This window comes from Parambassis ranga, chromosome 1 (assembly GCF_900634625.1).
Source record: "Parambassis ranga chromosome 1, fParRan2.1, whole genome shotgun sequence".
Taxonomy (NCBI): domain Eukaryota; kingdom Metazoa; phylum Chordata; class Actinopteri; family Ambassidae; genus Parambassis; species Parambassis ranga.
The window spans coordinates 7,499,153-7,524,716 of NC_041022.1; the positions used below are offsets into that span (position 1 = coordinate 7,499,153).

General features: G+C 42.7%; 1 protein-coding gene and 1 non-coding gene across 5 annotated transcripts in view; one reads left to right on the forward strand and one right to left on the reverse strand.

Annotated features, from left to right (window-relative positions):
* Window positions 1-24,509, reverse strand: part of LOC114443416 (nucleosome-remodeling factor subunit BPTF-like) — a 34,709-nt gene extending 10,200 nt beyond the window's left edge. For 2 of the 4 annotated variants that reach the window (XM_028417415.1, XM_028417440.1), the window contains exons 1-28: window positions 23,696-24,509; window positions 20,753-21,575; window positions 18,628-18,679; window positions 18,246-18,414; window positions 16,419-16,658; window positions 15,766-15,954; window positions 14,796-14,984; window positions 14,424-14,599; window positions 14,053-14,232; window positions 13,738-13,919; window positions 13,400-13,531; window positions 12,681-12,810; window positions 12,015-12,150; window positions 11,446-11,745; window positions 9,231-11,292; window positions 7,767-7,891; window positions 7,391-7,519; window positions 7,134-7,284; window positions 6,975-7,014; window positions 6,616-6,841; window positions 6,286-6,429; window positions 2,884-3,014; window positions 2,596-2,710; window positions 2,301-2,518; window positions 1,049-1,289; window positions 645-928; window positions 441-554; window positions 26-187 (exon numbers count right to left, since the gene is read on the reverse strand). In XM_028417415.1, coding sequence (XP_028273216.1) covers window positions 26-187; window positions 441-554; window positions 645-928; window positions 1,049-1,289; window positions 2,301-2,518; window positions 2,596-2,710; window positions 2,884-3,014; window positions 6,286-6,429; window positions 6,616-6,841; window positions 6,975-7,014; window positions 7,134-7,284; window positions 7,391-7,519; window positions 7,767-7,891; window positions 9,231-11,292; window positions 11,446-11,745; window positions 12,015-12,150; window positions 12,681-12,810; window positions 13,400-13,531; window positions 13,738-13,919; window positions 14,053-14,232; window positions 14,424-14,599; window positions 14,796-14,984; window positions 15,766-15,954; window positions 16,419-16,658; window positions 18,246-18,414; window positions 18,628-18,679; window positions 20,753-21,575; window positions 23,696-24,269 — 7,614 coding nt within the window. In that variant the 5' untranslated portion in view covers window positions 24,270-24,509. The remainder of the gene's footprint in view (window positions 1-25; window positions 188-440; window positions 555-644; window positions 929-1,048; window positions 1,290-2,300; window positions 2,519-2,595; window positions 2,711-2,883; window positions 3,015-6,285; window positions 6,430-6,615; window positions 6,842-6,974; window positions 7,015-7,133; window positions 7,285-7,390; window positions 7,520-7,766; window positions 7,892-9,230; window positions 11,293-11,445; window positions 11,746-12,014; window positions 12,151-12,680; window positions 12,811-13,399; window positions 13,532-13,737; window positions 13,920-14,052; window positions 14,233-14,423; window positions 14,600-14,795; window positions 14,985-15,765; window positions 15,955-16,418; window positions 16,659-18,245; window positions 18,415-18,627; window positions 18,680-20,752; window positions 21,576-23,695) is intronic. The other 2 variants (XM_028417423.1, XM_028417431.1) reach the window with 2 other exon arrangements.
* Window positions 24,510-25,480: 971 nt separating this feature from the next.
* On the forward strand, window positions 25,481-25,562 carry trnas-aga (transfer RNA serine (anticodon AGA)). The gene has a single exon. It is a non-coding gene; the product is annotated as a tRNA-Ser (tRNA).
* Window positions 25,563-25,564: the final 2 nt, after the last annotated feature.

A 25,564-nucleotide genomic window follows, 5' to 3' on the forward strand; every position in this document is an offset into this window, starting at 1 on the left:
AGTGGCTTCCAGCGCACATACACACCTGTTTCTGAATGATGTCGCTCTGGCTAGCTGCACTGAGCGCTAGCTCTCTCTTTGCCTCTGCAGCTTGTCTCTTCTTTTGCTGCTGCTGCTCTCTGAGCTGCTGGATCCTCTGCAGCTGCTCCTGGACAGACGCTGCTTGGATGGTAACCACGTTTCCAATCTGTGCAAAGAGCAAAATCAATTTTTTAATGGATTTGTGTATTTTCCAATAAGCAAACTATGAAAAAGTTTCTAAAAAGGTTGATGTAAATAATGTGTGGTGGCAGTGGCAAGACGACATGTGCCAGCAAAAAGTGTATTTAATATTTTATTCCCCAAATCATGCTATTAGATAGCAGTATAAATTCCAGAAGATTTCTAATTTACAAAGATCAGAACTATGAGAAATATATGTTAAACTGAGGATGTGATACCTGTCCTCCCTGAGCTGAGGTGGTCCCACTTTGTTGTATCTGGATGGGAAGCTGTAGTTTAATGTGCTGTGGCAGACCACCTCCAGCCTGCTGGGCCTGCAGCTGGGCCAAGACCTGCAGCCATGATGCAGAAAATTCAACGTAAAGAATGCAATTGTATTTACACATTTATAGGAAACATACTGTGAATCCCTGCTATCATACCTGTACCTGCTGCTGCGGTCCTGACATACTGATGAGCTGGGGCGTCTGCTGGAGCTGCAGCTGGGTGGTTCCTGCCTGTGTTTTAACCTGCAGTGATGTTGGGGACTGAATGGGCATGTGGGCCTGAGTCTGAGGAGGCAACTGGCCCTGAGGGGTCACAGATGCAGGGGTGCCGGTAGTGGCCGTTGGGGTTGCCCCTGCCTGGACGGGGGCTGCGGCTTGCTGTGCTGGCTGGGCAGGGGTTTTAGTGGAGGTGGAGTTGGGCTGACTGGGAACTGTGGTGGCTGGAATGAAAAGGGCAGAAAGTGCACAACTTTGAAAGCAAGCTCAACTTTCAACAACTTTTTACTGTAGGCCTAATGTCTTGGTACTCTCTGGTGGTTCATTCTTGACCTTCGTCATACCTGTGCTTGATGTGGGTGTGGCAGCTGAAGCCAAGGGGGTGAAGAGGAAACGCTGCACCTGCCCATTTGGAAGTGCTGCCTGCATGAGCTGCTGGCCAGGACCTGGTATGACGGTGACGCCGTGAGGTATGACCTGCAGCTGGCCGGCGGTCTGGCCCTGACCCTGGACCATCACCGTCAGAGCCTGCTGAGTACCACCAACTCCAGCCTGTCGGTCGACACCAGACACTGCCTGCTGCTTCTGTGGGAGACAAAATCAGAAGTGGTGATGAAGATTCTGTCATCCAAGTCATTTTTCATTCAAAAGCCTGAAGCAGGGCACCTGGCCTTGTTAGATTTCAGATTAGGATGTGGTTGTGAATTACATTATGTAGTCCAAACTAAGTAAAAAAGAGAAAATTTGATTGCATATCGCGGTCTACTATAAACTCATTATATTTTATTAGATTCAGACCAAACTGTGAAAGGAGTCTCTTTGTGTCAGCAAGATGAGGATGATGCATCTTCTGTTTTCTACTGAAGCACTGTTCTGGAACCTTCAAAGCTACATTCAGAGTGATCTGTGTGCATTCTCTGTGTTATCAAAGACCCTGGGGAATACAAACAAATATGAACTCTTTAGATTGTTTCATTATGTGTCCTCAGAATACTACAGGAGACACTCTTACCACTCTTCCACTAACTTGGAAGGACAGATCTTTGTCCGTGTCCCCCCTCATCGTGTTAGAGAACCTGAGCTGAGTTGGACTGAGTGGTTAAGAGATGATCAACAGAAGGTCATCACAAAAATGTAACAAGAGGCCTTCAGAGGCCAGATCACATAAAAAAAGGCAACAAAATGTAATGGATATAATTTTATCGCATTATCTAGCAGGATCAGAAACTCCAGAGACCCTGGATCAGTTATGTGGTCTGTGACATTTTCATGACGGTGCACTCTTACCCTGCTGGCTCTAGGGTTTAAAAGCCCATTAAGCAAACTTCTGAGAGGATTGATGAAACCATAAAAAGCATGTGATCAGTAATCTCTGAGATAACGGAGAAACAGGGATCAAGTAGTGAATCCAAATGTTTTCCAGTAATTGCTTTGCTCCAAAATACGTAAGTGTTACGTTACTGAGGTACCTAAACCAGAATCAGAAATACTTTATTAATCCCAGGGGGAAATTGCTTAAATATGTTACTGTGAGACAGCTACATGTTACTACTTTAGAGATTTCAGATGAGTTCCCGAATGTTTCCTCTCACAAACCTGTGCTAGCTGAGCCAGCTGTGCCACGGTGAGTTTCAGCTGGCCTTGTCCTTGTGCCCGTGGGGCGCTGGGTGGTGTTTGACCTGCTGTCTGTCCCGCTGTGTTGGAGCTGGCCACTCCCTGCCCAGCGGCCGAAGCAACAGGGCTGGTAGCAGATATTGCAGTAGAAACTGCCTGGCCACGTGTGATCTGGGCCACTACTTGCTGTCCACCCTGACCTGGAAGAGAATCAGTTTTTACTTTCCAAATACACGGCTAACACACATTTATTTTTTGAGGGTTAGCCGCCCTTTACCTTGCTGAATCACAAGGGGAGTGCGGAGTATTGCCTTTCCCATTGCTCCTGTCTGCTGGATTGGGGTACGGATCACCGTCATTCCAGGACGAATCTGACCACCACTTGCCAGAACCTGGGAGATATTTCCACACAGATAATTACAATTTTTAGAGATCCATGTTGGGTTCAAAGCATACTTACATACAAAATGCCTTCTGAATGTTATAGTATAGAACTGTGTAGAGTATCAGACATCAGTAAAAGGCAATAAACCAGTGAATACGAAAGAAAAAAGGCTGAGTCTACCTGCTGTTGGGAGCCTGGTGTATTGGGCCTGATGTTGAGTGTGGCAGACCTGGGCTGGAATGGAGTGTAAGTTTGTGCACCGCTTGCTGTGCTGGATGGGATGATACCCAACACTTTCTGCTGAACCACACCTGCAGAGGGAATCAGAAAGACACCAACATCAATCACATATATTGGTTAAATACCTGCTTTTCAGTGTCACAAATTTTTAAAGACCCTTGGCAGGTAGCAGCATTTAAATGCTCAAACATCCCTAATACAATTACTGATGTGAAGCACTGCTTACATGTTTGCATGCTACAAGTGAGCAGCTGCACAGAAGTCCTGCATTAACACAGCTCAATACATTATTTGTCCCTCTTTGCTGAAGGCCCAGCTTTTGATCACAGCACTTGTAAATATTAGTCGAGCAGGTAAACAACATCTTCAAAGGCTCACTGAAAGCTTAGTTGGGTTTCCCCCAACATACCTCAATTCCCCCCTCATAAATTATGCATGAATTTGCATCCTACTCCTTTAACTTTAATCTGACAAAGAGAGCATTTCATATTTGTCCTCAAGGCTCTCTGCCTTCATGAGCTCACGTGAAGCTGATGGCAGAAATGGAATCCCTGAGAGTGTGGCCCTCCCCCTCTCCCCTCTGCTGCCTTTTTGCTGCGGTTACTCAACCGCAACCGAGCAGGTAAACCTATACATCAAGGGTTTCCCTCTTCAAACAGGGACGTTAAGCCCGGTCGTAAGACCGGGGAGTTGCTGCTCTGGTCACACACATCAAACACACTTTTCTATGGACTGGTTGTTTGGAAAGGTCGAGCAGTTGGGACTCCAGTGAGTGGAGAGGCACACATTTATTCAAAAAGACGGAGGGGAAAAAAGAAAAATGGAATCTTGCTATAGAGAGCTACCTGTCTGGGAAGCAGACCTCAGGGTAAACTTGTTTTCCTGCCTAACTTCCTTAAGGCATTCCAACGCAAACAGGGCACCCAACAGTCATGCTGGATAAATACACATGTCCATTAAATGGTTACACTCCACCTGAACTTAGTTTCTCCTTCATGGTAACTTCAAAAAGTAAGAAAAATCACATTCTTTGTATCGTTGCTGAATATTATTCTCCTCATCTGGTGTTCAGCATTTTATTTAAGTAATTTTGTAGTGGTCTACTTAGTATTTTGTTGTTTTCAACAATAAGCTTTTCAGTTTATTTTTCAGTTTTTTTCAGTTCCTTTCTTTTCAGTGTTCCGTTTACATATTGCATACATGCAGTGTTTTTCTTTTCTGTCATTTCTTGACATGTTTTGAGCTCACTGATGCAAATTAATGTCCTAATATTGATATTTTCAGATTAAAAAATAGACCAAGTGTATACAGCAGAAATAGAGTTTTTATAAAGTAGTAAACAGATTTTTGGGAACACTGAATATGACCAACACGAGAGCTGTCAACAGTTTTAATGAAGCGTGTCAACACAACAGCACCACCTCTGCTGAGTGCTGAAGAAACTCTATCCTCCAGTAGGGGTTGGGCGATATTGGCAAAAAAATGAATCACTATTAATTGTGGCATTTAGCCGATAACGATTAATTTGACGATTAATTGATGACTATTGTTTACATGTTTTTGACTCTAAATCGCCACATTGTTCTGATACTGACAAATCATCAGTAAAGTTAACTAACTGATAACAGATGCACAATGCACACAATGCAAACTGCTTCAAAATAATAATGAAGCAAACATTTAGTAACTTTGTTCTTCAAATGTTCTTATCTTTAAGTCACAAAGGAGTGCAGCATATCAACATTAAAATTAAACAGGACAAAGACGTTTAGAAAAGTCACATCAGTGATTATTTTAACTTAAAAAAAATGTATGTCTGTGCAAATCAACCTGTTACGTCCTTCCAGCGATTCGTTTGGTCGCGACATCTCGGCTGAGTGGATTTCTTTCCAGTATCTGCTGGAGGAGACTTCGCTGTAGTAATGTTTTCCTTTTTTGCTGTGGAGTCCATAAATAAAGATCCGGAGGTAGCTTCGCCAGTTGGATTCACATTCAGTTACTATGGCAACAACCAACCCGCCAAGCTCCACACCTAATGCATGTAGCGTACGCATGCGCGGCACTCTATACTACAGCTGTAGCCTGCGTTGTGGGCTCGTTGCGCTTTCTTCGTACTCCGGATTATTATGACAGACGTTGAACTTATGTTAGGAACGTGCTGCTCCGCATTATTTAACTGAATAACACTGCCTTCCGCCATTATTGTTATTGTGGGCTCACACGTGCGCGCTTGCGGATGACGGTGAGAGTACGTCGCACACAAAAATGCGTCATCATGACGAGCACTAATCGCCGTAATCGATAAGTGGCAAATATTAATCGGTGACAGTTTTTCTGACGATTAATTGCACATGATACGATTTTGCACAAGCCTCTCCTCCAGTAATTTGACAGGACCACAGACAGACCCGCTGAGGCTGAAAACAAACCATCAACTCATCCACGGGGTTAATATTGACATTTCCAAAAAGGGTAAAAAAGCTCTGATATCATGATAAAATTCTGAATCCAAAAGCTGGATTTAGAACCTCAGACTACACAAATCTGCCATCCTAAAAACCAAAATAACAGCTTCATATTAGATTACCATGCCGACGGGACACAACCAGACATAGTGTGGCACACCAAACCGAGCTGCTGACTCATGTGGTTGGAACACAGTGGGCACCACAATGGGCTGCTGCAGACCAGACGGTCACAGTTGTACAATACACAATGAGCAAAAGGCTGCTACTAAAAAGGCAGCCCCTTTTAAGGTGGACCTGGAACCAGATAAACATGCAAAGCACAGCTACTCTTTATTAAATTACCCAGTACATATGAAGTTCAGCTTGACGATTATATCCCCTAACTCCCTGTTAGTTGTGGCTTTACATGAGCTAATTGCTAGATTTCACCAAAAATTGTTTATAAAGCTGATAACACATCGGTCATCTGTCAATCTTTCAACAACTAATTGAGCTGGATCCCTTGTAGTTTTCATTATGTTGTAAGATTTTAAGTAAAAGATCATCTTGTCTACTCGCCTAACTTGCAGAGGTCAAAATATTTGGGCCTGCTAAAGGCAAACATTTAACAACAAATGTAAACTGACTCAGTCCTTCTAGAGCGCCATGCATGGCTGGCATACTAAATTGTTTCTAATGGCACCCAATTAATGAGGCGGATCTAATTTGCCTCCTATGACACATTTGAAATGTCTCAGGTGTGGGTCTGAGGTGAAGAAATGAAAGCAAACACAGTTTCATCCCTGAAAGGTTATGGAAGGAAAGAAGAAATGTCTTCACTACATAAATGTCCATCTACCACCTCTGAGGTGTGACTTAATAAAACCAGCCATACCTGCTTGTGAAGTTGGCACATTGACTGTGACGATCTTGCTGTTAGCGGGTAGCGGCAGCTTGGTGGTCACAACTTTTCCACCAACTGTGGTTCCTGTAATCTGGAAAGTGTGCCCGCCAGATGTGGCCACAGTGGTCTCAGTGCCTGCTCCAAGCAAAAACAAACAAATAAGGTTACTACTGTAATTTTAACGATATCACTACTAATAAAACATCCTGAACACACAATTACAAATGCATCTGTTGTTAATGTCTTTTTATGATTTTTTGCCTGTAATGCTCTGCTCATTTATTTACCGGTACTGCTTCAAATGATTAAATGGTAAAGTACCTTGTGTGTTTTGACCTTGCTTGACCCAAGTGGCAAACGACTGCTGGAAGTTCTTGTTCTGCTGGAATGTGACGGGGGTGCCCATCTTGGTGGACAGTACCACTTTGGTGTTGGGAGTGCCTTGGCCTGACAGTGAACCAACAATGACTTTGGGGGTGGCAACAGGTGTGACAGGAGTCCCTGCTGGAGTGGCTGTGACAGAGCCTGGTTTCTGCTCGAGACGTTTCTGGGATTGGAAATAAATCAACACGTTAATCTGGGAATACTAAATGATAACAGAAGGGCATCAAAAATAAACACTGCTAAATTTTGTTGCAAAAAAATTAAGCAATATGTCTCCTGAAATAAATGACAGTCACCTTAGCCTGCTCAGCTGCCTGAGCCTTCTCCTTCTCCACCCTGTAATATAAAACAGAAAACACTTCTTAAGAAGACACCTACTAAGGTAGTGGATATTGAATGCTGCCTGTCTCCTTTGTATGACACGTTGATAAACTGTTATGTCAGATTGCGCTGACCTTTCTGAAAAGGCTCTGATCTCCCAGAGGTCAAGCTCCTCCTCAGCCACCCAGGTCTCAATCACCACTGGCCCTGTCTGCTTGGCAGGTTCAGGTTTTTTGGGGCGCAAGGCACTGGAGCGCAGACCCTTCCTTTGAGGAGTGTGGGTTTCTGGGATATTGGACAAGACAGAATTATGATTAAGTTAAGTTTCAATTAAATTCTGTTTTTACTGTTTAACCTGTTTATTTCTCTCAAGAATAAAGTATATTTGTACCTTTTGGAGTCTCCGGCACTCCGAGGGGGCAGATGATTTTGCGGATGCAGTACTCTGAGCGAATGCCGTAGGGTCCCACATCGCGCCGCTTAATGATCTCAGTGGTTGTGATTTCTGTGTCTGATGTCTCTGTAGCAATGAGTGGGGATAGGGCTGGGTTTGTATGGTGATGAGGGTGAGAGCCCGAGAAGATGGAGGAAATACACTCCAACATAAAAACACTGATACTCAAATGAGATCTGCATTGTTTTTTGGGCCAAAACGAATAAATGATAAGGAGACACTGGCTGCTTTGATTTTTGACATAACATTGCATAATTAAAATATATATATATAAAATATGTATTTGATGATTTGGATGAGGTGGAAGTTGTACCTGTACGTGTGGTACCGACAGCAGCGGACGGTTTGACGGCCATGTCGTCCCATCTCAGACAGGCCCACAGGAGTCTCAGCATGAGGCTCACACCAGCCAAAGACTTCACTGTCTGCAGCCGATACCTGGACACAAAACCCAGAGGTTCAAGATCTAGGTATAAATAAATCAGAGAAGAGCCAATCTGATAATCAGTATCGTATTGCACCAGTACTGGGCAAAGTTACTGGACTGCATATAGGAAAATAAAAGCAGTCGGCCTAATCCGACCCATCAACCTAAGCTCTCATGTAAATGCCTAATTAACTTTAAGAGACCATAAAGCGAGATGATTGTTAGCAGGCTGCAGCATGTGTCATGTGCATAGTAGGCAGCACTATGGGCTAGGTTTTAGCTTCTCTCCACTGGCTGCCTGTGCACATTAGGATTTAACTCCTTCTGAGTGTGCTGAAGACCAATCAGAAGCTCAGACTGGACTGGGCCTTTGTGGTTGCAGCACCAAAACTATGGAATTATGTGCTTTTGTACATTAGACAGGCCTTCTCTGCAACTGTTTTTTAATTCCTTAAAATGCTTTTGTTCACATTGGCCTTAGACATGATTTTTTTAATTGTATTTTGAATTTATTTTATTTTTTCATTTATTGACTTTATTCTATAGTTGTTTTAAATGTTGTAGCAATTCGTGGTTGTTTTTAAAATGGATATAAATTAAGTTGCAATTGCAGAGATGGTTGAGGGGTTACCCAAGGACTCTGCTTTTTCTGTTTCATTGATTATGCTGCTATGTATTTAAAAAGTACACCAAACTGCAGTTTTAAGTCACACAGTTCAAAGTGGGAGCTTGTGCATATTTCATTTGGTCCTTTTAAAATTTAATAAACCATTCTGGGTGTAACAGGCTGTTCTCGGTGACAGGATGTCATCCATCAAGAATAATTTCCTAAAGAAGAAATATTCTTTCCTTCCATCATTATGGCTGAGACAGCTGCTATCCTGACAACAAACTTAAAACATATTGAACAACTAACAAAACTTGAGCATCACACACTGTCAGTGTGTATATGGGATTTGGTAGAAATTCCATTTCCCATGTGTGACCACAGGAGGAAAAATATGCCTGGGTTGCAGGGTTTGGTCAGTGTGCAAAGTGAACATCGTGACACCTCTCCAACCACCGAATGATTCATGTCTGCTGTGGAACTCTTGAGGTCTGGTCAAAATAACCAGAGGTCTCATTGTGACATCAGACGCAGTGCTACAGCATCAGGCAAGGCCAAATCCATTAAGGACAAACAGGGAATGAGATGACATAAGGAATGATAAATCAACAGGACATGGCACTCTGACAAAACCTGTGAGTTTAAAAGTAACGCTGTGCATGTTACCTGCAACAACCACTACAGCAACACATTGGCCTTGGAGATAAACAACAGTGAGGAAGATGAGCAGAGAGTAAATTTACCTCCAGGTGATGCCAAATGTGGGTCTAGGCGAAGGATAGGGCCAGATGTCCGGTGCTGGCTTTGCATTGTAACTAAACACTGGCACTTCACGGAATCCCCCTCGCCTGGCCAGCACCTTCAAATCGTCATGTGGCAGAACAAAAATGCTCTTCCGGCTGCTCTTGGTGATAAACTTACAGTAAGAAGGAAGAGCTGTGTCCGAGCGCATTTTCTTGGTACGGGAGAATTTGAGGAGGCGCACACGGCCCTTTGTTGTTATAGAGTCTTCCTGGCTCACAGTGATAGATGACACTGACGCTTTACCGCTACTGTCAGCTGTCAACTCACTGATGGAGAGTGATGTTTTCTGTTCCTGTGTCATCATTTCACCCTGGCTATCTTCTGACTGACTGCCAGGCCCAGAGGAGCAGATTTTGGTCACAGTTGTTTTGGTCATGGTAGTAAGTGTAGACACTGCACTGCTCTCTGTTGTTGACTCCTGAGGTACTCTTGGCTCTCCAGATGCTTTCACTGGCACTTTGGCTATCCTCATCTCAGTGGAAACTACCGTGGTGGTGGTGGTGGTAGAGGTTGTGGTCACCTGGGTAATGATGGTCTTAACTGGCTCTGCTGGCCCACTATTGCTATTGTCTTCTGCAAAGTCATCACTCAGGCTGGACTCTTCTGCAGAGGGTATGGGAGAGGGGGCCATTCTTATGATTTTGATCTCAGGTTTTGTCTCTGGAGGCTGAAAGGCTGGCGTGCTGTTGTGTTGCACAGTATTTGCTCCAAGTGCATCTATGTTGTTTTCCAGCTTCGTAATTTTCACTGGAGGTTTGTAATCCTGGTCGGACATTGTTATCTTACCCTCAACCTCCACATCAGAGACTAGACCAGGATCTTTAACCTCTGTGCTGTCATTAACAGGGGCTAGATCTCCATTAACTAAAGGCTTTTGCTGTGTGCCATCTTTCAATGACACTGACAGCCATTGTTCTCCAACAGTATCAATGCTGTTAAGCTTGGGCTGAGTCTTGTTAGAGAGCACACCGTTGTTTGAGCTCATTACAGAGTTACTCAATAGGCCATCATTACCATTTACCTGAGGGAAAGCAGAAACTGGCTTGGGAGTGCTATCACCTATGGATCTACCATGTCCAATGCTTTGCATATTTTGTTGGTTCTCCTCTGGACCCATGCCATTCTCCTCTGTGCCTGAATGCTCTGAGCTTAAAGTTTCCATGTTCTGCTGAGTAGGCTTAGAAGGAGATGTGTTTTGACTGACTTTTTGGTCAACAACATTTGAAAATGTCCTTACAGGGTCCAGTTTCAAATTGGGTACCTCAGACCCTGTATTTTCAATACATGAAGCCTTGGTAACATCTGATGCAACACAGGCTGTTTGTTGCTCTAAAGAGCGATTAAGTCCCCCAGCTGTTGCTTCTTTCAAGTCAGACAGTGTGACACCCTCTTGCCCAGATCTGTTTAAACTAATTTCTTTTGGCCCAGTAGTCCTTTCCTCCAACCCTTGAGGCATGGAGGTGGTTTGGTTTTGTGGCGAATCTGAATCTTCACCTGTACCTGTGCTACAGCTGTATTTGGGTGTGGAGTCAGAGGCAGAAGAAGGAAGAGGCGCAGCAATCTTATCTGTAGTTTTAGAGAGTTCTGCCTCTACTTCCTGACCCTGGGTGTTTCCTGGCCCTGGAGTTTGTATTGAAGAAGACTTCTCCTCAACTTTTATAGCTTCATCAAATGTTAACTGTGTCTTGGCAAGAGTATGGGGCTTGAGAGGTGAGCGTGGCCGGACTGGTGTGCTCAGCGCTGGGGTTAAAGTGGATGAAACGGGTGTAGGACACTGGGGTTTGGATACAGACAGGTGCTGTCTTTGCCGCTCTTCAATGACGTGCTGCTTCACTCTGCGCTCCAGCAGGCTGTCCAGCTTGGAGGACTTGACCTTCTTCTTGTAGGCAATGCGGGTCAGAAAGCCCTTGCTTACATCCACTACATCGTAGTAGAAGGGTCGTTCACTGCCATCCATAGGTTCTTCTTTCGGAGAAGTCTTATCCTCCTGAATAGTGGACCCTGGAGAGATGAATAATTTATGCTTTAATTCACAATGGCTTTGTCATATTCTCTGCATAACATCATTTACTTAAGGTCAAGCATTTAAAATACGGATTTTACACATGCAATAGAATACATTGGTATTAGACACTAAGTCACAATCTGCCATACTTTGCTCCTTATCTGAAGGTGATTCTGTGGGATCCATCTCCATCTTTGCAGGTGATTCATCTGCTGACAGTTCCTCCTTCTCCTTCTCATCTAGCTCTTCCTTCTTTTTCTCCACCAATTTCTCATTAGACTCCACATCTTCAACAGACATCATATCATTGGTGACTGGCTTAGGGAGGCCAGATGATTCTTCCTCTTTTGCTTCAGAGCTTAATGGAGCATCTCCTCTATCTTTAGGTGAGACTACACTGGGCCGCCGGCTCAAATCCAGCAGGGTACATTTCTTGCCAAGTTTAGCATCTTAAGAAAACACAACAAAAGCAAAATGTCATTTTGCAAAAAACACTACTTATTAATTATTAATTAATAATGCAGTGATTTGCCTGTCAATTACAGATATAATAATTTATAGCAGCTACAACAATAGCACAACTGTGAAAAAAAATGTGAATTCACACAGAAGATGTGACTGCTTGGATTAGCTCTTTTTTCTCTTTACCCTGGCCTCTATGGAATGCTACATATAGCTAATAATCACACTTTAGATCCCATAGACTCCTGTTTCTGACCTTCCAATTCTTTGCGGTAGTTGGCATTGGTGTTGCCAGGAAGTTTGGGGACAAACCGCTGCACATAAGTTTTACTGATCCAGCTCCATCCCCCATAGCCTGTGACACGATACTCCTCTCCTTTCTGCTTCCACACCTTTGCACAAGACAAGAAAGTTAATGAGGAATAAGAGGTGAAAAAATGTAAACTTAGATGGGAAAAAAAATGGTGGGAACATTTAAGAGAGAGACCATTTTAAGAGCTTAAAAGTTACACTGATCCCTAATTGCTGCAGGAAATGACTCACAGCAAAGCTTAACTTCAGCATCAGAGGGAACACTTGATGGTCACTCATGTGTGTATGCACAACATACACACCATCAGTGTTTTCCAGTGCAATGACTCAGGCTTACAGACATTTAGGTTTCAGTGTAGATGTAGATTAGACTGGAACATTACTGCCACTGACACATTATCAGTACGGTAAATGTGTTATATTGGCTCAGACAACAGAGCAGAACTGGTAGTATCCTATCTGCCTTTTAAAAACTTACCCACTTCCTGACTAGTACAAGTCCACAGTTAAAGTGATACAATCACAAACACATTAGAACTGCATACCTGACACTGAATTGATAGGAACTGTGCCATGTTAAAGGGCTGTAATTTGGGCATGTATGACTTACCTGATGCTTAATTGGAAATGTGTACTTGACCCAGGTGGCCTGTTGCATTGTCTCTTCATCCTCCAGCTTCTTCTCCCTCTTCTTCACCTTCTCTTTCTCCTCACGCTCCATTGAGGTCATGCGGTTTAACCTGAAAAGATATTTTACAGTAAACTCACACAGCGTGTAACTTTTGAACTGTCAATGTTAGCATGTTTATCCTACCTCTAGTCGCACAAAACATTATTTGATCCTTCACCCATTTGCACACATTTTTAATCACTTGTATGTTTTTAATAAAGTGTAAATAAGCATTTGCTAATCATCTGGATGTTTGAATGTAAAAAGACCTGGTTAAAGATAGTTGCTCTTGGAAAAGTTCCATGAAACACACTTGTCATATAAGTTGTTGAAATGAAGTCTCTCTCACTTACTTTGATACTTGGAGTTCAAGCTTACACAAACACACATACTGGTCCTAACCTTGTGAAATCCTGGACAATCACTTCTTTAAAGGGGCCTTGCAGTGTTGAAGCAGTAGTAGAGGCTGAGGTGGGTGGTGCTGGTTGTGGACTTGCAGTCTAAATATTATGCCTCACAGCTAGGGTGGGCCTTTTGATCTGATCTGGTTATGATCGGGCACACATCCCCCATGTACATGCACTGAGTGCTTGTTTTGAGGTGTAACACAGTACAGATGCATACATATATATATAAAATATGTATATAGTTATGAGTACCTGGTATGGCCCAGTGAGTCTTTCCAGACAGGCAGCATAGCCACAGGTTTAATGGCACACTCCAGGATGGCCAGAGCCAGTGCAAACTCTCTGGCCTTACTGCACATCTGAACTGCTTTGATCCAATTGGTCCTACAAAAAAACAAACATAAAGAAGATTAAAGTTCTCAGTCACATTTTCTGACATTTATTTCTACATGAAAAGGTTATACATTTACTGAATAGTATTGCTTCGCTATTTACACTGAGGCACTAACAACATAAGTCACTGATACTATTGTGTAGATCAGATTATACACAACACAGAACACAGTTTCACAGTTTCCACTCGGTTATACCTGTGTGAGGCCCAGTTAGGGTGCATGAACGGTGCTGGTACATTGTTCTCCAGCTGGATGATAGTGAGCCTCAGTGTTGAGATGGTTAGAACCTTAGAGCCATGAATAGACCCATTCCATTTAAATTCTCCTGCTGGTGTCATACAGAACTTGTGAGAGAGATGCCGCCTCTTGTCGTGGTCCTGCCAAAAAAAACACGATGTGAAATTTGGTCAGTATTTGGACATTTGTTTTTAATTAGTAAGAAATATTTGCATTTATAATTAGAAGACACTAAAGAGTCATGAAAAGAGACACATTTGCTCCTGTACTTGCCTCTCGGTGCTGGTGCTTGTTGAGGGCCACGGCATTGGAGCTGAACTGGTTGTGATAGACACGGTACTTGCCCTCCTGACCAAGCCTGAAGTATTGGCAGAGGGTCCCCTTCATCACTACATCCTTGCTGCTGCGTGTGCTGACACGAGTGATGTCACCTTGCGCATTGACTACCAGTACCTATAGAAGAGAATTCAATCAGTACTCACTGATAATTGCAATAAAGGTTTCCGATTACAGACATTGACATTGCAACCACCGTTTCTTTAGATTTGTTAGGCATGACTATGAGGAGTCAGCAGAAATCTACAGTACTCCATTTGGGGCCTAAATTAAACTAAAAACATTTTTAAATAATCTTTTTTTTTTACCTCTTTGCCCTCCTTGAAGCCCTTGTTGGCTTCATGCACAGCAGCTGCGACCTGCTGGCTCTTCATCTGGCTCAGCTTGCTGTCTGGATTCCTCAGCCGGGTCACCATACGAGTCGCTGAGGACTTCTTGCTGATGGTGCCTGTAATCTCACCGTTGGTCGAATCTTTACCATCTCCTGGAAATGTAATACGCAGTTGAATCAAAGACAGTAGCAGCTATATAACACAGTAAAATCTACTGCAGACAAATGAGCAATGGTATGGCAGGCAGCTATAACTACAACAGTAAGGTGACCTTTCATCAGTATAAAGTAAAATACCGCATATACTGCTCTAACAATTACAACAAAACTGAAATAGTGCTTTTCAGACCTGATTCATCAAGGCTTGCGATGGATGACTGGGAGGACTTGTCAGCTAAGTCTGGGGGTTCAGGACCCCTGGGACGAACACCAGTTCCTGTGCTGCTGTTACTGTTCTCCTCACAGGGCTGGGAGGGCTGGCTCAGGCTAGGGACTCCATCTCCGCTGACAGGTGCAGAATCTGATGATAAGTTTTCTGCTACACAGACAGAAAATCATAAAAAAGATTAATTGCTAGAATAAAAAAGGCTAATGTGTCTTATAAAGCTATCAAATAATGCACAAGGAGAAACAGTTTTGGTCACTTTCTTGTGACGGTTCTGAAACATTATAATGCTGTGGCTCCCTCTGCTGATAAATCATGTATAATGCATGCACCAAAAAGCCAGTTCAAGTGGAAGGATGTGGCACCAGAAAGCAACGAGCAACAAATCCAAGCAAGGCAAGGCTCCAACAACACAACACCAAAAACAATAACAAATGTTCAAACTTTGGAATTCATTAAGAATGTGTGCATCATCACTACATAAGCTGTTCAACAAAACAAAACAATATATAATCAAAAGTGCCGATTACAAGCAAACTCAAAAAGCACTTTGTTTGAGTTACTGCACCACCACACAATATGAACACTGTTCCCAGTTGTTTGAGGCTCAATTTGGTAGTGCTGCATGTAGTGGCAATGCCATGAGACTGCAAATCAGCCCGATGCAAGCAGCTTCTCAGCTTTTCAGAGACAGAAGAGAGCGCGAAGAAGAAGAATTAAGAGTTGAAGTGCAAGATGGCTAGAAGAGTCCCAAAGCAGAAGCAAATATTAAAGAAATAACAATTAAACAATGAACACAAAAGCCAGTAGATGGGATGAGAGTCACATGCAAAGAAGAACACCAAAGCACTGGAGATAAACTTGTGAAATAAACTGGTCACGGGTCAGTCAGTTATTCCAGTGAGGGTTGCAACACGGAAATGTGCTGGTATACCTTCAGTGCTGTTAGAGACCTCCATATGGGAACATCCCTCTGTCCCAGCAGGGGGCTTTAGAGCCACAGCAGCCTGACTAGAGCTCATATTGGCGGTTTGTGTTGAAGAAGTGGTTGCTGGAAGTGTGGGTCCATCTGAGATGCTGCTGCCACTACTGCCTTCTGGGCCAGTGGGTGGAGCTTCATTAGCTACAGGTGAACAGCAGCGATATTGTAAATAATGTAGGTTTTAATTGATAATGCATTGTAGAAAAGGGAAAAGAGAGGTGATGCCTGGAGCTGACATATGTGCTCACAACTGTAGCCCATTTTGACAACACTACAGTACATTTAAAAAGTGTATTGTCTTATATACACTTGACACCTGTGGGTTTTTCTGATGCTCGCAAAATAAATGCTTCGACAGTAGCCCCAGCAAGACATCAACATAAAAGAATATGTTCTTTGTAAGTGTCAGATATGTCAAGTCTACAAACAAAGACCAGGACATCTTGAACAGATACAAGAACCGGAACTGTGAAATTGATTCTTCGTCAGTTAATTCAATCAATAACCAATTACACCATTGTAGTGATTTCCTTTATTTTCATGCAGAATGTATTCAATGGAGTAACAAGACTAATGACTTGGTAAAATACAAGCGTCATAATTACCTTCAGTTTTGATGCCATCCTTCTTTTCCACTGTGGCTTCCTCTTTTGTCTGCTGCTCCTCCTCTTCTTTTGTTACATTTTTTATCCTGGCCTCCTCCAGCAGTCCCTCATCTGTCAACTTGGCCTCTTCATCTTCTCTCTCCTTTTCCAATCGCGCTTTCAGGGCCTCCTCAGCTGCCCGTCTTTTCACCTCTTCCAGCTCCTCCTCCTTCTTAGCGCGTAATCGTTCCAGGATCTCCTCTGGAAGAAAAAGGAAGAGGTAAGAAAAGGAAATACCAGAGCTGTAAGAACAAAACAAATGGAGGGCTGAGCCTAGGAGTAGCCCAAGGAAAAAAAATGAGATTTTATGATAAACACAATCCAAGATGCCATTGGTGGCACAACACAGAAATAAATATCAAAGAGGATTCAATGTAAAACTCACTGAAAATTCTTTCCGATAATTCTATATCCTGAAATAATTCATCCCAGCTTGGGAAGTAGAAGTATTTCTATTCTATACTATAATTTGTCTGATGCAATGTGTATAATACCAAAGCAGAATCTGGTAGCAATTAATACAATTAATTATTCAGTGACAAAAAAACAGAGAAATTATTCCAGTTATAGGAAAAAGGGGAAAGAAAACAGCCCAGGAAAAAAATGCAGACACCAAAAATACAAATGAATAAAATCTGTCTTTTATTGTTGAGGCAGCCCTAACTGCATATATGTACCTAAATGGCACAGAGGAGTCTGTGGTCACTTTTTTTCAAGTTCTTCCAACTTGACATACTGAACAAAAACAACTTAACCACAGAATCTGTGCCAAGGAGTGTAACATCATCATCAGTTCAGCCTGTATGTTCAGACCACTACACCCCCATTATAAGTAACCTTACAAACACAGACAAGAATTATTGTTTTAAATAACACTGAACTGCTGACAATGTCCTAATGAGATATGAAACTGACAGGTAAACATATATATTATCACACTAAGGCTTCAAAGAATGTGAGAAATTGTACTATTTTTGTGACTACTATGAGGAAACTGTAAAATGTGTTACTTGTTACTAAATGCTTCCAGTAGCTTTGAGTGTGATGTATTTGGCCATTAAAAAGCACAATTATTGTGTTAAAAACAAGACCAGCACACAGGCAGTATTGTTTTTAATGTGCAAGTTTGATTCATTATTTACATGTGCACTTTGGTAGTAGTGGTAGTAACTTTGCATCTTTACACAGTTTCTGATTTAGCTTGCACTGTGTACTATATCAAACATTCTGTGAGTGTCTTGTCTACTTCCTGGAGTTAAAAAAAGATAAAAGTCAACGGGAGCACCTTCAACTTATCTGTGTGCAGCAGATGCTTATGAAGAGAGCAAGTTTCCTCTCAAGCTGTTGCTTCAATGTAGCTCCATACACAACAAAAACACTTAAAGTGTAACCCCTCTTCTGAGGCATAATTGTATGTGCAAACATGCATCATTTTATCAACACAGCAAGTAGCAATGTTTAGAGTACATGGCTCTGGAGCAGGCCTTACAGACAGAAAGAGTAAAGGACTGAGGAGAAGCTCAGGTGTTGGACACGGACCAGACTGGGACAAGAGTAAGGTTACATAATAGCTCGGTTGGTTCCTATGACCAAGCCATCTATGACTGGGTGGCATTCATTAGTATTGGCAAGAAATCAGGGAGAGGAATGAGAGAGAGAGCGAGAGAGAGGCGGCAATAGAAAGGGTAAAAATACTTTGGGCTTAAAGAGATGTTTCCTTTCTTTAAAGCCATGACCATAAACTCAGTGACAGAGATCATCCCAGAGAAAGAATGACAACCTCTTTACCGTTAGCTGCAGTGAGGAAACACTTGTTGCTCCCACGGGCCTTGTTGGTTAGGTCCTCTGTGATATCCATATGCATGTGGACCTCATCCCTTATCTCCTCGAGGGCTGCATACAGGTCAGCCTCCCAGTACTCCTTATCCATACAGTCTATCAGCTCAGCAAGTTGGACCTGAACAGTGTTTAATAAATGCAACAGTGAGCATTATTTTGTAGCTGAAAAAATAGCTAAAAAACAGGGTTGTGACACAAACATAGAGTAAGTAATACATTAAAATATGTAACAAAAGAGGATGAGAATAATGTGTTCCTACATATATATATATATATATATATGTTACAATTCATTCAAAGCCAACAAAAGAAAGCGATGAGTCCATTTTACCTTGGTGCTGTAGTACCAGATGGCTTTGTCCTCCTGCTCACCATCCTCCTCACTGTAGTAGAGATATGATATAGGAAAAATCATTCAGAAAAAAAACAGCAATGAAAAACATGGACCAATGCTTGCTCTATAGCACACACACACACACACACACACACACATATATATATATTTTCTGCTGTTGTTGCATAATGTTATTATATTTCTTATGAGCAGATGTATATATCTTGATATGATAACTGCATTACTTGCACCCCCTGGTTTGTGTACCCAGGCACAGGTCTATTTTACTGCATATAGAAAGATAACGAGAGGAGCTGGTTCACTGACTGCTGCTGAGGGTGCATGAGACTGATGTAGCTGTGATTATGGCTGGAGTCATAGAATACTAGGCATCACTTCCTGTAGCTGGAGTGGTAATTAAAAATGGCTGTAATGCATGGACACCATAGGACAAAGAATTCATCTATCAAACTGAATCTATAGTAACCATCTGCACAACTTCTCCCACAATAGCCAGAAAGAGAAGCAAGAGGCAAAAAAAATGAATGGGCCATAAATACATAATCTCTCCCTTTGTTAGAACATGCAGCAACATTTCTTAGCTGTGTATAATAATTACACTGTCGGACCAGTACAAGGACAAGGGGGAGCGCAAAAAACATAGACATCTATGACGATAATGCGCCATAATTTGGGTCAGCAGCGCATATTTTAATCCAGTAGTCATTGTTTTGGAAGCATCTTGAAGTAGCTTGCCTTATACCATATCTCAAAACAAGTGTGTATCTCACTGTTGTGACTGTCTATAGCATACATGGTGTGACTATACAACTAAACACGGAAACAAGTGTACACATCTGTGTCTGTAAATAAAAAGCACCTGCCAGTTCATGGATATTTTTCATCCTATTATTGAATCTATTAGTGCTACAGCGCATATACATTACACAGACATACAGCTGGTTGAAGTTTGGTATGTCTCCTGAGAGTGACAGTTACTTACTTGACAAGGAATAAGAATTAGAAATACTTGTGAAAACGAGCAGGCTTTCCCTTAAATAGATGTACCTGCACTTCAGTTTCACACTTGAGGTAATATAGCAGCAACCTCCTTGGAGAGCAGGCACCAGCAGGACTAGCCTGGGGCCATGCAACCATCATGCCTATTCAGCATCCTTCCAGGACCATAACCAGTGAAGTCACTCACTGCACATCCAACCATCTAGTGTTATAAACTTTTTTTCCACTCTACACATAAACATAACAACTCTGACAGGAGACCAAATATTGGCAGGTCAGTGCCTGCAGGGGGCCAATTTGTTAAGCAGGACAAGCCAAAGGAAAACAAAAATAAAATGCAGCCATGACAAGCCTCAGGACACCCACCCTCTTAAATCTGATGTTGCTCAGATGATGCATGGTCTGTTATGGCTTATGGAACAGGCCAGCTGCTGCTGCTGCTGACCCAGCACACACACCACCTGTGACAGCTCAATACCAATATAATTTACTAAAGTAAGGGACCAATACTGCTGATGGTCCGGTTATGTTGGAAAAAACAGTATGGAGACATGGAATTATTTTTGCCTTAATATAGGCAGGCCCCTACAAACATCTATAGCCAAATGAAAGAAACCAAGCTACTGGTAAGCTTATCTTTATTCCTGACTGCTACTAAAGCACACTGCTATTGTCACCCCTGCATCTTGTCGATTACATTAAGTCACATGTTAGCTCTTTTTAAAACTATCAGAGTGAATGGGTCAGTGTAGGTAATTTGGCCAGCCAACATAATCCTTCTCCTACAGGTGCAAATGTGAGTCTCAGTGCTGCTCAGGGATTAATCAGTGACGGTGTTTTGTATAGAGGAGGATTAAATGCAGGTTTAAAAAAGTCCTCCAATAAGCAAGGTGGCAAGTATGACATGAACCGCACAACCGCAAACAAAACAACAGTCAAAAACTGTGCTTTATCAGCTGCATACCCAGAGGCAGGAGTGCAAGAATGTGCAGAAAGATATTATTTACATACAGTATAACTGCCTGAAATGTCATATTACCAATATACAACCTAATTAAGTCACACCCACTGTCGAGACTTTGTTGTCACAAACTGAACTTACACAACAACGCGACGGTTCAGGAACCAGTATTTGCGGTGGTGTCGGTCAAACCCGACTGGCAGCTGACGAATGAACGGTCGGCTCTTCTGCACCTCTGGGATGCAGTCTGCCACGCCAGGTACCTTGTGAGCCACACAGACCTCGCACTGCCACTCATCCTCTGGCACTTCCTGCAAAGGCGGCTTCACGCACTCCAGATGATAAACAGCGGAACATGTCTCACAGCAAAGCAGGTCACCGAGACGATGGCAAACCCTGCAGTGATCGTCGTAGGCAACAACCCCTTCTGACATAAGCTCCTCCCGGGCAATGTTGGTTGCCAGGAACTGGTCCACCAAAAACTGAAGAACTTTAACTTTGCTCTCCAATGGTTCATATGGGTATTCCTCACCCTCCTGGAAAGGCAGAATGTGCCGATACTCTGGGTCACTCTCACAATATGCCCGCACCACCTCTGGCCAAGTCATACCATCCACAAAATACAAAGTGGAGTAAACAGAGTCTTTAACGTCAGTGGGGCCAAACGTGGTGTTAGACGTATCCTCCTCTCTGAGAATAGCTTTGAGGAGGGAGGTGTGGGTCTCTGCCAGCAATGTGCATTGCTCCTGGCTGGCCAAGGCTGCACAGAAATCCTCAAAACGGAAGGGGGAGAGCCGCAACACCGTGCCAAAGTTGCGGAGGACCTCATAAACAGCAGAAACGTTGAGGAGCTGTGAGGTAGAAATCAGGAGGTCATCAGAGGACTTGGGAAGCTCCAGGGGAGGAATGTCCTTGGCCTCAAGAATGGGAGAGCGTGGACGCAGCGCTCGACTTTTTCTCCGGCCTGCAACAAGTAAAAAGGAAAGAGTCAGGAGAGGAGAGACAGAGATGGATGTCATACAAACTAAAACCAATGAAAAGCATACACAAAACAATGAAAACTTTGTATAGGCCTAATCACTTATATCTGCATACAGGCAGTGGGCAGACTAAGGACTGTCTGGATATGTTACCACTCACAGTCTGCCTTTTAGCAATGGAGAATCCCTGCATGTATGAATATTTGTGGTTCATCCCTCACTGACTAATCTGTTATGTCAATTGCAAACTACAAAGGCACTGAAATGCCATGATAGACTCTGGGTTTGGATAACGGATCTCTTTACGTTAGTCTATAAAAGCGTGTCAGTGCAGAAAACATGAACATATGTGCATTTATCTACTCTGCAGCCTAGGACTGAATAATAAGAACTGAATAATGCGTGTGTCTGGATGAGAGGATAACCCAAGCCACTGTCTCAGCAGTACACCTACACAGCTCTAAGCTCCATATCTTCTAAGAAAAAAATGATACAATAACAGTATACCAGTGTAATCTGGCACTATGTCCTCACCTATGTATTACACAGGAAAATGGGACATTGACATTTAGGAATAGGAATAACAAGCTCACACTAGTGTGGACTGTTTTTCTGTGTGTGTGTGTGTTACACACATATATAAAGGTTGTCGCAACATAAAAATGGCCTTGAGTTGAAGTGCTATAGAAAACTGCTGAGCTGTTTACAGTTTAGCAGAAGAATCTGTAGGTATGGTATAATCCTGTGGTTTTACAGTGACATGCTGAAAAAATTGTGGGCACACTGCAGAAGCAGAACTGGCCATTTCCAATTAGTGGAAAAAAAGGTTAGTGGGTCAAACAAGGATCAACACCAGCTTCTAATAAACACTGTGGACATCTATGTCAGACTGTGACAGAGAAGAAATCCTGATCTTTGTGTGTCACCAGTGAAAGACCCCTCACACTTGGCTGCAGACAATGCTGCCCTATTCACACATCTTTAGAAAAAACAGGCAGTATGTGCATAATCCTTTTATGACAGATCAGAGTATATATATCAATATGGTACAGGGTGGGAAGGTCAACCAATAAAAATGTGCATTTCTTCAATAATTAAAGTTTTGAAAGTGAACAATCCAAACAGTCTTCTTGTCACAGAGACAAGAGTTATATTTAATTGTGTAAAATATCATAATTTGCACTAAATAAAGTGTGAACAAGCCTCACAGCTGTTTCTCTAAATCTGAATCTACCTGTTGTTTAATCACTGCATTGCATTACATAACAGATGTGTCGAATGATTTTTATTTATTTATTTTTTTGCAGACACAACTTTATCAACAGGACTGTAACTAATTGGAAACATCATGAGTCTAATGTCTTCACCTGACAAACATAAGAGTGGTTACTATGGTAACGTGGACTACGTAATGAGTCGGAGTTAGCAACAAGTGAAGAAGAAGCGCTTCTCTTCAAAACAAACGTCTGTCAAACCCATCTACAGCCAAGTCATATGTCCTGAAACCATGTTGGAAAAAAGGTGGGTCGGTCTAATAAGTGTGCTGAAAATTCTCATAATTATTAATCATTGGCAACACTTTTATTGGAGTTTTGGAAAATAATTGCACTATGAATTGATAAATCAACCAAATGCTTAAAAAATGTTTAAAAACGAGCTGTTTTGGTGGAACGTTGTTTTCCTAACACACCGTAAAGTAACTGTGCATAAGTAGAATGAATGAAATAGATAAGAAAAAAAGTATCAAACATAGTAAATGTGAGATGTCCCACTGTGCTTATGAAAATAAATTCAAGGCAGCGCGAATGAAAATTCTGGTAAAAAATAAATAAAAATAAGACAAAAAACAGCTAGAATAAATTACGTATTGCAAAATGACAACAGAAAATGTGCTGATCTGACAAAGTCAAAAACACCAGAGCCGCTTAAAGCGTGGGGCAGATCTGCAAGCCAGCGGCCAGCAGAGCACACGGTAAACAAAGGCCTGTTTCTGAGTGCAAGCTCCATTTTGAACAATGCGGCTTGGTTTCTGTACTCAGCTAAATATTAAATTCCCAATGCAAACCTGCTTGGCTAAAGTGCGTGCACTTGCACACGAACGTACCTGGGGTGCTACCGAGCGTGCTGTGGCTTCTAAAACTACTCTCGGTACAGTAGCTGGCATCATCCTCATCTGGTAGTTCCTCCAGATAGTCAGAGTCGTTTCCAAAGGCCTCCTCTTCTTCAAGATCCGACGAAGGGTTGTCGTTCAGGAGTTCATCTTCTTCTGACCGGTAGCTTAGATTATCATCCTCCTCGTCGCTGTTGTCGTCGTAGACTACCTTAGTTTGAGGCCGCCTCACTCCGCCTCTACTGCCGCGGCTGCCTCTTGACCCCCTGCCTCTCCCTCTTCCTCCTCTGCCCCGCGATGCCGCGGCTGCCGCCGCGGTAGAGGCTCCAACTTTCCTGCGGCCCCGGGACGAATGAAAGTTCTCTCGGCCGGAGATTTCTGTATCTACCTCCACAGAGCCAGTGGCGCAAACACCACCGTTTCCTCCTCGTCCCCGTCCACGTCCCCTGCCTCTTCCACGTCCACGCAGCCCTCTACTCCGGCTACCCCGAGAGCCGCGGACTGGCCCGGGTGAACCTTCCCGCATCACGGCTGCTTGTTTGGGCGGCCTTCCTCTTCTCCCCCTCATTGTAGGAGAGAGTATCTTCTGTTCCGCTTCAATTTCGCTGCTCGAATAAGCCACACACACCGGAGAAAAACGGGGGAGAAAAAAACAACAGCTCTGGCGACGGTTCCTTATTGGTCCCCACCAAGCCCCGGTCTCAATTTAAGGGCGGAAAGCTTAAACTGAATGGCCGGTGTCCCGCTCTGGGTCGCCTGCAGACGCCATTTTTCTCCTCCACTCTCCCTCCGTTGAAAACACAGCAGGCCCCAGAGCTGCGTCAAGCTGAACACAGATAGCAAGCAGTGCACCGGAAAGTGAAGTGATCTTTCCTTCAAAGTAAAAGTGTCATATTTAATCTACAACGACAACTATTTTATACAACGCTTTGCAGAAAATAACATGCAGAACAGACCTGATATTATGCAGTCGTTACGTTCACTATTGCAAGTTCATATAACCTAAAGACGCGCCTAACAATATTTGATCGCTGTCACAGAACCGGAAGTGGTGTCTTAAAATGTCTAACTTGACGGCAGCAGGCCTGAGTAGATAGGAGGTCACGTGACTCACTATTCTACAATACACGCATTTGCCGTGCTACTTCATAAAATTAGTTATCCATGCAAACGCTGTGCACCAACAGCACTATATTAGTGTTTGCTGCATCTGGTGGATGTTTTAAATCACAGGTAGGTCAAGTGCATTCAGGAAAACACCAGCGTTGGTTTTCGGCCTTGTCGCCATCGTCGTCACAGCAGAGCGAGGCAAGAAGATAATACGTTCCGCAGATAATACGACATGGATCTCAATGGGCTTTTCTTTAAAGTTGTTACTACACACAATTTTAATTTAACAAAACGTGAGAAATAAATTACACGTAAGAATGCATTTTGTACAGATTTATGTTTTGGGTCAGTTAAGTTTAGAGAAATAAGTAAGTTGGGATGCTGGGCTGAGAATAAAGCTTTGTTTTTCAAGTGGCAATTATTTATTTCACCTTTTGAAATTGATTTGATTTAGATTTGTAATAGTTCATTTTTTTCTTTTATTTGCAAAATAACTACAATAACAAACTAAACACAGCGACATGGATGACCCAACAGTGTAAAAAACGGTTTATAACATCGTTCTCGTAAGTGATACAATAATGAAATATATATTTTGTACATTATAACCGCAACAGTGGTGTCATTATTATGTTTGTAAACAAACTTACTGAAGTATGAGTGACATCTGTTGTCGTGGCCGAGTGGTTAAGGCGATGGACTAGAAATCCATTGGGGTCTCCCCGCGCAGGTTCGAATCCTGCCGACAACGAC